Source organism: Galeopterus variegatus, unplaced genomic scaffold, assembly GCF_000696425.1.
Source record: "Galeopterus variegatus unplaced genomic scaffold, G_variegatus-3.0.2 Scaffold2555, whole genome shotgun sequence".
Classification (NCBI taxonomy): Eukaryota; Metazoa; Chordata; class Mammalia; order Dermoptera; family Cynocephalidae; genus Galeopterus; species Galeopterus variegatus.
In genome coordinates this window covers 80,129-94,823 of record NW_007728666.1, presented here as the reverse complement: position 1 = coordinate 94,823, position 14,695 = coordinate 80,129, and the positions used below count along the sequence as shown (strand labels likewise).

The window sequence follows — 14,695 nt, the reverse complement described above, 5'->3', positions numbered from 1 at the left end:
CTTCCCCTGGGTGACGGAGCTGCAAAGGATTACTCAAAGCCCATCTCTTCTGAGCAGTGAGAAGCCCCGAAGTGGTTAAGTTCCCCGGAACCCTCAAGCAAGAGGCATCCCTTCCTTGGGAAATTAACCCCAAATTGGGGTTCTCTTCCTGCATTTATTTTCCAGACCAGGAAGTTATAGGAAGAGAACATAGGTGGGGTTATAGTTTAACAATATAAGCTGGTAACTTTCAGTGAAACAAGTCAGATGACATTCCATTAGATGATTAAGTGATCCACCAACAAAAGCTTGATCTTAGCAAACATTCCTTCTTACAGCAATTTCCCAGTATCTTAACATATCAATCAGTAACTAGTCTGTCTTTGAGCCAGCAACCTTGCTCTGCCACAAATTTTTATCTTACAACAGAGACTTTATAGCCTGAGGAAAAATTCCTGTCCTCTGAGAGGGCAATATTTGAAACTACAAGGCTTTGGAAAACCAGGCCCTGTGAAGTACATTTGCTTTAAGAATCCTCTACAATCTGAAGAAAGCTTTGTCATAGCTCAGTGCCCTTCATCTGGTTTACCCCATTCCTTCCTCACTTACCAAACCCTGCTCAACCTTCAGCGTCAATCTCCTAAGATCATAGTCTGGGTCAGGTTATTTTATTACTTGCTGTCATAGAACCACATTTTATCCTTTAGAGCACTTACTCAGTTTGTAATAATACAATAATTATAATGGTTATTTGATGAATATTTTTGTCCTCCATTACAGAGTAAGTTTTCTGAGAGCAGGGGATGAATTTTATTTTATTTTTATTTGGCGACTGATGGGTACAGGAATCCAAACCTGTGACCTTGGTATTATAAGGCTGTGCTCTACAGTCAACTGAGCTAACTGACCAGCCTAGGAAATGAATATTTTTGCTTTCCATTATATCCTTAGGACCCAGGCCAGTGCCTAGTGTGTAGCAGACTCCCCACAAATTTGTTGACTAAACGAATGAATGCATGCTTACCTTGCCTTTGTCCTTTTTGGAGCTAGATGAGGACTTTGTATCCTGATTAAATTAGCAGGGAAATTAAGCTGGAGAGATTTACTAGAAGGAACAATACTCCAAGCTTAACAATGGAGTAATAGACTGAGTTTATCCAATGTAGTAGGGTTAATTGAATAATCGTATGTGTCCAAAAAAGCTAGCTGCATGAGTACAGAATGGGGGTGTGTCTTAAAAGCAGAACAAGTGAGAAAATCCTGGAGGTTTCCTGAGTCAAAAGTATGAGAAGCAAAAAAAATAAAAAATAAAAAGTATGAGAAGCTTCCAAAAAAGTAAATATAACCTCGGAGAATTTGAATCTGTGGCCTCACCTCGGCATTGTGTTCCATTCTGGCCCCCATATTTTAAGTTGAAAAGTAGACCAGCCATAGTTCTTTCATGAAACTTCACCCCATGCAATTCTGTATTCCCAACCAGTCTCCTCTGAGTGGTCCTGCACTGATTGGGGGGCAGATTGTCTGTCCTTGCTGTGTCCCAGTGTTCTCCTGGTGGGCCCATCTCCCCCACAACCTGTGCTCCAAACACTTCCCATGGGGTGGGCCATGCGCTGGTCCCTTGTGATGACTCACTGGCCTCAGGCTCCCTTTTTTCAGCTGCTCTGGCTCCTCACTCCTGCGTGGGTCCACAGGGACCCTATTAGTGGTCTTGCTGTCCCAGGGGCCACCAAGGCCCCCTTCTCCTCTGCGGCCTCCAAGCAACTCCATCTGAAGGGCACAGCTGCGGCTTCTGCTGGCTCCCGCTGGCTCCCGCTCCATACTCTCAGCAGTTCCAGCCTTAAAGCGGAAGCCATACAAAACACTCTGAGAAGTTTTTCTTTCTTTCATCATGGTTTCTCCCCCTCATGAACTCCATAGGTCTCTCCTCCTCTTCCCGTGAGCTCCAGTAGCCCCAGAGTGGCTGTTGTTACATTTTTATAGTTGTAAATTGGTTGATTTTTGTGAGAGAGTGATGCTGGGGACCGTCTATTCCACCATCTTGTCCAGAATTCTTCTTCTAATAATTATAATATCTAAAATCTACTGAGTGCCTACTATGTACTAAGCACTTTATTAAAGACTTTGTATCTGCCATTTAGTATTCACTATGAAATCTCTTATTTCATTTTTTAAAAGATGACCGGTAAGGGGATCTCAACCCTTGGCTTGGTGTTGTCAGCACCACGCTCAGCCAGTGAGCAAACCGGCCATCCCTATATAGGATCCAAACCCGTGGCCTTGGTGTTATCAGCACCGCACTCTACCAAGTGAGCCACAGGCCGGCCCTCAGGGTGCTTTTAATCATGGTGGAAAGTGGCAGGCAGCTAGCAGGTACAAGCAGATCACATGGTAAGAGGAAGCAAGAGAGAGAGAGAGAGGAGGTGCCAGGGTCCTATACACAACAAGCTCTCGCGGGAACTAATAGAGCAAGAACTCACTCATTACTCCCCCCTCCGCCAGGGAGAGCATTAATCCATTCATAAGGGATCCACGCCCATAACTCAATCAGTCTCCAACACTGCCACATTGGGGATCAAATTTCCACATGAGTTTTGGAGGGGACAACATATGCAAACTCCATCATTCTGCCCCTGGCCCCCCAAAACTCATGTTCCTTTCACATACAAAATATTATCATTCCATCCTAACGGTCCCAAAAGACTTAGCTTGCTCCAGCAGCAACTTCAAAGTCCAAAGTCCAAAGTCTCATCTGAGGCCAAAAGCAAAAGTCCTTTCAGTTGCGAACCTGAAAAACAAAACCAAATTTATCTACTGCCAAGATACAATGGTGGAACAGACATTGGGTATACATTCCCATTCCAAAAGGGAGGAATAGGCCAGAAGAATGGAAAAACAGGCCCCAAACAAGTCCGAAACCCAGCAGGGCAGACATTATGTCTTAAACCTCCAAAATAATTTTCTTTGACTCCAAGTCCTTGGGCACAATTGGGTATCTGAGCCCCTAGAGCCTCAGGCAGCCTCACTCTTACATCTCTGCCAGGCACAACCCATTGGACTGCGCTGATGCCTGCAGCTTTTCCAGGCCGGTGTTACATGTTACCAGTGGCCCTGCAGTTCCAGGGTCCTGGAGGCAGCCTCACTACCTTGGCTCTACTAGACATTTCCCTGGTGGGGGCTCCGACCCCAGTTTCCTGCTTGGCATTGCTCTAGTAGATGGCCTCTGTGGTGGCTTCACCCCTGTGGCAGGTCTCTGCCTGGGCCCCCAGGCTTTTCCATACTTTCTCTGGAATCTGGGTGGAGGCTGCCATGCCTCCACTGCTCTCACATCCTGCCAGCCTGCAGACTTAACATAATGTGGACGCCACTGAGGTTTTGGGCCTCTACTCTCCAGGGCTGCTGCATGAGCCACACTCAGGAACCACACTTGGAGCAGCTGGGATGCAGGGAGCAGGTTCCCGAGGGCAACTGCACCCCAGGTCTGTCCTCCAGGATAACTCAGTCCTTCTAGGCCTCAGGGCCTGTGATGGGTGGGGCACCCTTCCAGACTTCTCAAATACCTGCAGGACTTTCCTCTCATTGTCTCCACTATTAGCGTCTGGCTGCCTCACCGCCAAGATAATGTCTTTAGCAACCAGTCTATCTGCTTCACCCTTGTGTTCTTCTCCTGCTCTCCTCTTCTTTACCGGGATGGCCAGGCTGCAAATTTTCCAAATCTTTACACTCTGATTCCCTTTTAAATTCTGGCTTTACATCATGATTTTGCCACCATAACTCAGAGTAGGTTCTTAAAAACAACCATGCAGCTTGCTTAATGCTTTGCTGCTTAGAAATTTCTTTGGCCAAATGCCCTGGTTCACAACTCTTAAGTTCCACCTTCCACAAAGTCCAAGGGCATGGACACAATGTAGCCAACTTCCTTGCTATGGTGTAGCAAGGGTTATCTTTTGTCCAATTCCCAATAAGCTCCTCATTTCTATCTGAGACCTCATCATCTGCATGGCCTTTACTGTCCACATTTCTATCAGCATTCTGCTCACCACCACCATTTAACCAATCTCTAAAATGTTCCAAATATTCTCTTATCTATTTATCTTCTAAGTCCTCCAAACTCCTCCAACCTTTGCCCATTACCCAGTTCCAAAGCTTTATCCACATTTTCAGGTATCTGTATAGCAACACCCCACTTGGTACCAATTTTCTGTTTCAGTCCATTTTTTGTTGTTATAACAAATACCTGAGACTGGGTAATTTATAAAGAAAAGAGGTTTATTTGGCTTACGATTCTGGGGCAGCTGCATCTGGCACGGGCCTCGGGCTGCTTCTAATCATGGCGGTAAGTGGCAGGCAGCTGGCAGGTACAAGAAGATCACATGGTGAGAGGAAGCAAGAGAGAGAGGGAGGAGGTGCCAGGGTCCTATATACAACAAGCTCTTGCAGGAACTAATAGAGCGAGAAATCACTCATTACTCCTCCCTCCCCCAGGGAGAGCATTAATCCATTCATAAGGGATCTGCCCCCATAACTCAATCAGTTTCCAACACTGCCACATTAGGGATCAAATTTCCACATGAGTTTTGGAGGGGACAACACACGCAAACTCAATCAGATCCCTTTTCTGTTTTTAGGTGTGTGGCAGTAAGAGGGTACAATTTAATGGGACCTTTCCAGGGGGAAGGGTGGTTAGGAATGTAGTAATAAATGTCTCTAATTTTTCTAACTAACTTGGAAGTTATTCTACAACATACTGATTTCTTTTGCTGGCTGGTACAGTGATCAAACTCTGGACTTTCCTCTTATCAGCAGTGATGCTAGTTTCTAATGCTAACTTAATCATCCTCAACACCTTCCTTTTTGTTACTTTTCTCCTGTGTCCTAACTTCCAATTAATCACCAGTTCTTGTCTGTCCTGTCCTAAACGCAACTAAACTCACTGTTTAATCCAGCCTATGTTTTTATTTTTTCTGTATCAAGATTTTCTAAAAGAAAGGCAGTGGTGGTTTTGCATTCTAGCACAACTCCTTATCTCTTCGGAGACCAGTCTCAAGCGGTTCACAGAATGGCTACTCTGAATAGCTCTTCTAGGCCACTATCATCTCCCCTATCATTAGGGGGTCTTTCTGAATCACATGGTAGCCAAAGAGAAATTTTTTAAATGCAGATATAATATTACTGCCTTGCTGAAACCCATCAGTAGCTTGACCTTACTCTCAGGATAAAATCCAAAGTACTAGCCAGGGCCTACCTCAGCACAGTGTAGGGAGGCAGTGTAATAGAGAGTAGTATTTACCAAAGTGCGATTTCAGATGTTACCGAGACAACACAAAATAATATGGAATCACATCATATCACTTCTTGAATTATCTTTTTGTCTTTCTCATTATGTCAAAGCATCCTTTCTGCTTATTACCGTCATCATGTTTCTTCTTTAAGTGATCACTTTAAGTAATTTCTGCTCTTAAGTTCCCAGTTTTAGCCATTGGTTACTCTCAGTGGAAGGGCTTTGCAGCTGATCAGGCCTTTGTTTGACTTCTGGTCCTATACCTATCACGTGTTAAATCCCTTAACTTTTCTGGACCTCAGTTTTCTCCTGTTAAATGTTTTGCTGTGAAAATTGAATGAGTTTACCCAGTATAGTTCCTGGCAACAATCTGTGATAGTTAACTTTTATTATGTTCTTACAAAGTACCAGGCACTGTGCTGAGCACTTCATATGAGTGATTTCCCTTGATCCATATAATAGCACTTTAGATTGGTACTAGGACCATCTCCATTTTACAAATGAGGATACTGAAGCTTAAAGAGGTTGAGCAGCTTTTCCATGATTTCACAGCTAATAAGTGGCTGAATTGGGATTCAAACCCAGGCTGTCTGAATCTGAGATTCTTGCACTTAACCTCTACAGAGTACTACTGAATATACTGTATTTTAGGTGCTCAAGAGATGTGAATTCCTCCTTGCCTTCTACTGTCATCCCTTCCATTTCCCAGTACGTTTCTGTCTCTTTTTACCCTTGCCTTCTGTCTTGGAGAGGAAGACTGTACATCTTTAGTCATTGCATCTCTGCTCTCCACACGCTTCTCTGACATCAGTCACCATTTATTATTGCTTTTCCAGCAATAATAAATTTTTTCAATCTCATCTCCATGCATATTTCCCCATTTTGGAAAAAAAAATATTCACTTCTCTTCAACATCATGTTTTTCAACAAACAGTCATTGACTTCTGTTTATTTTTCCTCAACCACCCTGTCTTCAATGCCTTTAGCCTCTTGTCCTTTCCCTCACCAGTCAGGGATATACAGGAGGAGAAATTTGTGATTTGTCTGGAACAGGCAAAAGTAAGGGAGTAAGAAATGTTACATATAAGGATTAATCAGGAAGAGACATTGGAAGAGTTCAGACCAGTTGACCCTTATTTTCTCTGTGAATAGTAGGCAAGTTTATCTGCCAGGAGTGTGGGGATTGGGAGATTGGAAAACCTCTGTAGGGAAATAGGAAAGGTTGCTGACCAGGGAGAAGTCAAAGGGCAGGTAAAGTCCCATTGGAGTAGGCACCACTGGCAAGGTGACAAGTTTCTTTCTCTGAGAGTACAACTGCATGGTATATGTGTGGATAAGAGAGAATGTCAGATTCATCTCAAGTCAGGATTTGGCAGGGCTTGTGTAGTAGAAGGACAAGGACATGGGCAAGGGAACTGCTACTTGTTAGGACATTGTTGAAGTGACCACCTATGAGGCAAGGAACTAGAGTGTTGACAACTGTGTGAGTGGGAGATTATGACCCGCAGAGATTAAGGTACTCAGGAGGCTTGCCATGCATTCACTGAAAACTTTTTCAGTGTCTGCTGTTGTCAAGACTTATTAGGAGAAACAACCCAGCATGCATGTAATGTATCAGGGACTTACAGATTATCTACTTTGAAGCAATTTGCCAAGCACAAGGGCACAAAAGTAGAATAAGACACACTCCCTGCCCTCAGGAGCTTATAGTTTATAAGAGAAACTCAGATAAACATTTGTGGAAACATAATGTGGAAAGGCCACTTCATCTATATAGAAGTCTATATAGGGAGAATGGGAACAGAGAGTTGAGAATTGACTCCCTGGGAACACCTTGTGTGGAGGTGTGGGTAAACTCTTCACCTCTGCTGCCTTTTCTCTCACAGATTGAGCTCCTGGGTCAAGTTACTTGCACAATGGTCTGTATATACCAGGAACTCAGTGCCTTTTGTAATTTATTAATGTCTTTGTACCCAGGTGGAAGAAGCTGGGCAGGTGTTCCTGTTAATGAAAAAGGATTATCGAATCTCCCGAAATGTTCGTCTGGCTTGGTTCCTCAGTCATCTGCATCAAACTGTGCAGGCCACACCACAGGAGATGCTGGTGAGTCCTAGAGATAAGCAGGATGTGAGGAGCTGGCTCAGAGGGATCTGTTTTTTAGGAGGTTGCTGGGAACAGACATGAGGAGAGACTGACTCTGAGATAAAAGTCTGGGAGGGGACTTATTTAGTCCAGGGAAAATTTTGTTCAATATTTTTCCAGATAGTCAGGGGAAAAGTATGGTTGGGTTGCATGAGGTGGAGCCAATGGTGTGTCATTTTGGATATAGAAAGCAGGTCCTGAGAACAAAGCGGTGCCTCTTCCCTGACCATTTCATTTTTTTCTCCATCCTTATTGTCAGCTTCAGTCTGAGGAGGAGTTAGAAGTCCTCAGTGTCCTGCCCCCTGGGTGGCAGCCAGATGAACCAGTGGTCCCAAGGCCATTCCTCCTTGTACCTTCCACCCGGGTCACCTTCCTGGCTTGGCAGTATCGATTTGTCATTGAGCTGGACCTTAGCCCATCTACTGGCATTGTGGTAATGGTTGGAGGGAGACAGTGGGAAGAAAGGATGAGATGGGGGGTGAGAAGGAGAGGGAGAGGCCTGAGAAAAGTAAAAAAAGATCGCAACCTACCATTGTGGAAAGAAGACAGACTTATAAAGGAATGGTGGGTGCTTCAAGACAGATCCCATTCCATCAGTAGCACTATATTTGGGGATGTGATCAACCATAACATAAGGGTCCTACTGACCCATGGAAGCTGTTTGTTTCTGCCTTCTGCTTGGGGCTTCCTTTGGGGCACCCTTGATATCTTTCTCTGCCTTGCCCTCAGGATGATTCCACAGGGGAGATCTTATTTGATGAAGTTTTCCATGCCCTGTCCCGCTGCCTAGGCGGGCTGCTTCGGCCCTTCCGAGTACCTGGATCTTGCATCGACTTCCAGCCTGAGATCTACCTAACAATCCAGGCCTACTCCTCCATCATTGGCCTGCAGTCCCACCAGGTATGGCATCCTCTCTCCAAGTTTGTACCCTCAGACCAAATTTCTGATCTGAACCCTTGACCTTGTGGTATTATCAGCACCACACTCTAACAAACTGAACTAACTGGCCAGCCCATCTCTGCTGGCTTCTTAAACCTGTTTCCTCATCATCCCCATGAGTCTCCCCTTGAGAAGATCTGATTTCTCTGGTCTTAAAGAGACTTCCTATAGGCTTTAGGTCAGTTGGCATTGATTAGACAAATGTCTCTCTCACCCCTCCTTGTAAATCACTTTGGTTCTGGCTACTGGATATCTATTTTCTCTGTCCTCCTCCCCCACTTAGTTCTATCAGATAGTTTGCTAGTGTACTGACTCCTGGCACTACCACCAGGAGATGGTCTTTTAGAATAGTTTTGCAGTTTGGGGGGCCGGCCCGTGACTCACTTGGGAGAGTGTAGTGCTGATAACACCAAGGCCACGGGTTCGGATGCCTATATAAGGATGGCCGGTTAGCTCACTTGGGAACGTGTGGTGCTGACAACACCAAGGCAAGGGTTAAGATCCCCTTACCGGTCATCTTTTAAAAAAAAAATAGTTTTGCAATTTTTAAATATAACAAATACCCAGAAATATAATTTCTTTCAAGGACAGAGGAGGGTCATTTTCTGTAAGGGCTCTGTGAACTGTCAGGTGTAATGCTGACCACACAGATAATTACAGGGTTTATCCAACAACCAACCAGGCTATCATTAGACACACCTTTTGAAGAGTGGCCAAGTCTGTTACCAGAATATCTGTTTTTGGCTTTAGATAAGCATTGGCCCAGTTTCCCCTCTTCTGCTCTTAATCACCCTCAACTCATTAGTAGGGGCTTGCTCTGAAACTGTTCCTGATGGCTACACTGTTACCCTGTCTATTAAACTGGCTTTGAGAGACAGGAGGGTCTGAAATATACATGAGCATGATTGGTACATGCCTGGATCCTAGGACAGGGACTGACAGCCCTCTGCCCTAGTTTAAAGTGCTCTCCTAGTACAGTTGTTAGGACTGTTGTTTGTGGGCTCTATTTCCAGACAGAGGCCAGGCTTTGGAGGCACTGATAGCCAAGGCAGGGGAGAGCATGGGTATTAGGTAATCACTCAAAACTTGTTTTAGTTTGGCAAACACTTACTGAAGCCTGATCTATGCCAGACCTGGGCTAGGTCCTGTGGACAGGGATGAAACAGACACTGTCCTTGTCCTGACAGGAGGAGTTGAGAGAGTTTAGTAGGGGAGATTGATATTGAAGGAGGTAATTTCAGTTGAATGTGATAAGGGCACTGATAAGTTATGACTCAGGTGCTGTGAGAACACCAAGAGGGAGCATCTAACCTAACCTGGGATGGCAACAAGGAAGTCTTTCAGACGAAGTAGCATTTGAACTGTTTTGAAGAAAGAATTGAGGTTAATCATTCAAAGAGGGGAGAATGTTACCACAAAAACAAATGCATTTTGCTTAATATGGGCATTTTTTCATGTCACTAAATATTCTTTGTAAATGTAACTTTTAATAGTTACTTAACTTACTATTTTTTTGTATTTTATCGTGATATTTTTAGCCTTATTGTCGGCCACTTGGGTTGTCCAAATTTTTACTCTTCTAAACAATATGGATATGAACATCTTTCTCACCTTTTTATTGCTCCAGTTCCTGCTACTCCTTTGTCTCTGTTTTTCTTCTCACAGGCCTATAGAGTGGGTTAGTGTCCACTTTTTCTCTTCTGGCTGTCCCTCCACTTAGCAAGTTGGGAATAGGGAGTGATAGAAGTTCCAAAGGAGGGCAGGAGTCAGGGAGAAGCAATGGACATGTGGGTCAGGTTATAGGAGTGTGATGGGGAATGAGGGGCGGGATCCTTAGGGCCACTACAGGGGCTGGCAGGCCCATGTACCATTTTAGGATGGGGGCGCTTATTTATGTTTGAAGCAGAAGAAGAGGAACCCATGGAGAGAGAATGAAGATACTAGAGAGATAAAGGGTCCAAGATTAGATGGTGAGATTAGCTACATGGAAAAAGAGGAAGAGGAAGCTCCTTTCTATAGAGCTTCAAAGGAAGAACAAGAACACAGATGTGAACATTTAGCAAACCTTGGGGTGATTTTCAGATTTTCATACGGTTGTTGTGAGAATTCAATAAGATGATGAATGTAAAGTTCCTGGCACATCCCTTCCTGGGCAGGTGTCAGGGCCCCCATCTAATGGGTCAGGTCATGGCTGGTGTCAGTTCCAAGTGTCGTGCCAAGTGAAATCACATTCTGCCAACTGACTACAAAAGAAGAGGGCCCTAACTCTGGAAGAGCAGGGGCCCATATTGATAAAAGAGGTAGAAAGGAGTCTTCTGTATTTGTTAGAGGAAAACTGGGTGAACATTAAACTTCCATGTAGATTTTCAGAGGGTTGAAGGGTAGTATACCCTTGGGGTTAGGGCAAGTAGAGAGTTCCTTTCTCTATGAAGAGAGGGGTGAGAGTTATCTGCTGAGGGTAATGGGAAGGAAGGAGTATTCATTGGGGGAATAAGAAGAGGATTTTGAGCTTAAAAAAGAGAAAAGGTCCAGAAAAGTGTTAGTCAATAAAAAAGGCTTTGCCAGGTTGAGTTGGGGCAGCTTATAGACAACATCCTACAGCCCAAAATGGAAGGAGCTGGAAGATCTTATGGTGCCCCCATGTGGGGAGTTGGGGAAGCCCAGTGTAGAGGACTAAGCAAAGGACAGCTGTGACCCCAAATTAAAGTGACTGATGACTGGGGGCCCTGGGCTGAGGGCTGAGGACAGATGGAGTAGGTGATCTGATAAGGGGGATCTGGCTGTGGAGTTCTACCTTAGATCCTGGGTGTGTGGGAGGTTAGGATTGCCTAAAGAAAGTGATGGAGGATAACCAGATAGGGCGGAGGTATAGTGTTCACTACCCTTGACCCTCTTGTCTCAATCTTTCCCTTGTGCTTTTCAGGTGCTGGTGCAGGGCTGCCTTTTGGACCCTTCCCAGCGGGAAGTGTTCCTGCAGCAGGTATATGAACAGCTCTGCCTCTTTGAGGATAAGGTGGCCACCATGCTACAGCAGCAATATGATCCCCAGAGCCAGGTATGTGGGAGAGAAAGTTGGCAGAGACAACTTAGAAAGAGGGCAGAGAGGAGGAATAAAGCAAACAGAGAGGGGAAAGAGGGCAGAAAAGGGCTACAAGCCAAGGGCAGAGTAAGCCAAGGATAGACATGCGAGTGAGTGTTCACAAAGGCTCTTTGGTGGAGGTGGACTCAGATACACTCCCCAAAACATGGGTTCCTGCTGGGAGAGAATTTGCCTGTGTTTTTTCAGTCTTGGATCTTCTCCCCCAGTGGATCCGAGAAGGTGATCATGGGTGGCTTTGATCTCTAGTTAGTATTTCATGTAATCAGGGATAAAGCTGCTTGTACTTGCTAGACTGCCCTGTCTTCATTACTTTGGGTACCCCAGAAGTAGCCTGGCAAGTGGCAGGTCTGTGTGCCTGACAACTGGTAATGTAGTTTGATTGATGTATAAACTTTTCTTAATGGTGATTGAAAAATATGGAGAGGGGAGAAGTGAAAGGTAGAAAAACCCTGCTTCAATACGTCTGATGCTTCCCCTGGTGACGGACTCCCTTCCCATCTGCAGCTCAGTGTCTGAGCACACCCTGGGGGAGGGAGCACAGTCAGGACTCAGCTGCATGGTAGGGGGATTGGGGTTCTCACAGGATTACGCCTGTCTGGTGTGCTGGGCTGTAAATTCTGACTTTGCTGTGGATGGAGCAGCAATGCCATCTGTCCCATCCTATCTTTTCTGTAACTTGGGGCCAGGCAGAGAACCAGTCCCCAGACTTCGGGGAGACCCTGGGCCGGAAGATGGGAGTCTCCATGGTGACAGCTGATCTTGGGCTGGTCAGTATGATTCGTCAGGGCATCTTGGCACTGCAGTTACTGCCCTCAAACTCCAGCGCAGGTCAGTAAAAGGAATATTGGTGGGATTGGGGAAATGGGGATTTAGGAAGGGTGGGGGGTATCAGCAAAGGTAGAGGTTTCTGGGGAATCAGTGGATTCCAGGGAAGAGGATCTGTTTCCTTGTTTATAAAATATAAGTCGGTATTAGTGCATATCTTGAGTGCCCTCAGCTCTGGCAACCGTCAGGGACCCTACTGGGAAGGAATAGAGCTCCAAGGACATCACTTAGGGGAGATTGTGTCCTAGCACTCAAGAGGTAGAAACGTGGTGACAGAGAAGGAGAGAAGGAAGGTGTTTGAGGCTTATAGAACACATTGGTGGGCTGATACTGAGGTCTTCAGGGCTCTGTCAGTTGGGTGTCTCCCTGTGGCTTTGGTCTGGCCAGTGTCTCTGGGTCTGAGTCTGATGTTTCCTGCTCCAGGTATCATAGTGATTACAGATGGAGTAACCAGCGTCCCTGATGTTGCTGTCTGTGAGACACTGCTGAACCAGCTTCGCAGTGGCACTGTGGCTTGTTCCTTTGTACAGGTGAGGACTTCCTAGGAAAGATGAGAGGGAAGTGGGGTGTTTCACTCACAAAGTTGAGCATGGCTGGTTACTTTCTTGCAGGTGATGATTTCCCAAGTAAAGCTGATGACATAATTACATGGGGGGAGGGTGTCATGTTTAGAACAGGGTAGATGGCAGTAGTAGAAGAGGACTCTCATCTTTGTCCTCTTTCCTTAGGATTTGGGAGATAGCATGTTACAGTAAGAAGAATGCAGAATTTGAAATTTGACTGTCAGTTCCAGTCCTACCTCCCTCATTAAATTAGTCATTATTGAGTTGGTTGCAGGGGTCAGAAAACCCAGTTTAAACTGGCTTACACAAAGGGGGAGAAAGGTTTATTCAGGGAACTGCAGTTAATTTGGATTGACAGATCATAGGGTAGGAGGCAAAGAGCTACGGCAACAAAGCTGGAGGGGTAGGCATAGGCCAGAACCTGAAAAGCTGGTTCTGCTGTACTAAGGAGTTTAAGCATAATTCTGTGAATGATGCAGGTATATATACGGCAAGTCACTAGTTGGGTTAATGTTTTATAAAGGTCACTCTTGCGGCTGGGTGAAGGGCAGGGGTGAAGGCAGGAAGGCTATTAATTGCAGTGGTCCAGGTGAGAGGATCAGAGCTTAAATTAGGGGATTGAGGGCTAAAAGGATTGAGAAAATGAAGAGGTAGAGTCAACATGACTTTATGATTAGCAAGATGGAGGTGAGGGGTGAGAGAGAAAAAAGAGTTAAGGATGTCTCCACTGACTTCAGTGATGACTAGGTGGCAGGCAGAGTAAACAGGAAGAAAAGCAGTTGGAGTGGAGTGGGGACAGTGATAAATTCAGGTTTGTGCATGTTGTGTTTGAGATGTCTGTAGTTCAAGATAGTGTAGCAGTTAAGAACATTGCCTTCAGAGTTAGGTGTGCCTGGTCTGAATCCTGGCTCTACTTATTAGTTGTGTGACATTGGGCACATCACTTCACCTCTAGTTTGGATTCATTTGTAAACAGAGATTGTAATAGTACCTACCTCACTGGGTGAGATGATGCATTTAAGGTACTCAGCATGGTGCATAATTACTTAATAAATGGCTGCTATTCATAGTAGTTAATAGTTGGATATGCAGCCACTGATACTCAGGAGACAGCACTAGTTGAGAGATAGAGATTTAGGATTTGTCAGGTTAGGATGGAATTGAGAAGAGAAGAGGGTCCCCGAAGAACCTTGGGGATCACCAAATTTAAAGGTCTTTCATAGGAAGAGGTTCTGTCAAGTTGTGAAGGAAAATAATTAGACAATGACCAGGTGATTCTGGTGTCAGGAAAGTCAGTTTTTGAAAGAAAGGAGTAGTTAACATTGTGAGATGCAGCAGAAAGATCAAGTAAAAAGGAATGAAAAGTGCCCTTTGCATTTGGTGATTAGGAGGTCATGGGAATTTCTTTCAAAGCCCTTTCAGTGAAGAGGTGGTGAAGGAATGCTTGCAGTGGATTGAAAAGTAGATAGAGAAGGAAGTAGAGACAAGTGTTGACACAAGAAATTTGGCTGTTCAGATCTAGTGGGGAGTGAAAGAGAATGGTAGCCAGAGGGAAGTACAGGGTGGAAGGAAGGGTGTTTTGTTCTGTTTTGTTTTTTAAGTGAGAGACTAGAGCAGGTTTCTAAGGACCCATGGTGAAGAGTTTGAAAATAGAGGAAGGAAGAGGGCGCCTGATTGAGTAAAGTCCCTAAATTGACAGGAGGGCATTGGCTTAAGAAACAGACTGGATTTTTTTTTTTTTTTTTGGAGCTGGTGAGTGCCTTTCTTTGCAACAAGAAGGTAGAAGTGAAGATGTAGATAAATTCTGCCAAGGGCCTCTGATTTCTCTCTGAACTAAAAGGTGAAAATGAGCACTGTAAGGAATGGAAG

General features: G+C 44.9%; 1 protein-coding gene across 1 annotated transcript in view; it reads left to right on the top strand.

The window, feature by feature from the left end:
- The window catches only part of SZT2 (seizure threshold 2 homolog (mouse)), a 52,626-nt gene that overhangs the window by 4,178 nt on the left and 33,753 nt on the right, over positions 1-14,695 (top strand). Inside the window, exons 2-7 of the mRNA XM_008582270.1 lie at positions 7,235-7,360; positions 7,659-7,832; positions 8,129-8,299; positions 11,262-11,393; positions 12,125-12,266; positions 12,687-12,793. Of these exons, the coding sequence (XP_008580492.1) occupies positions 7,235-7,360; positions 7,659-7,832; positions 8,129-8,299; positions 11,262-11,393; positions 12,125-12,266; positions 12,687-12,793 (852 nt within the window). The remainder of the gene's footprint in view (positions 1-7,234; positions 7,361-7,658; positions 7,833-8,128; positions 8,300-11,261; positions 11,394-12,124; positions 12,267-12,686; positions 12,794-14,695) is intronic.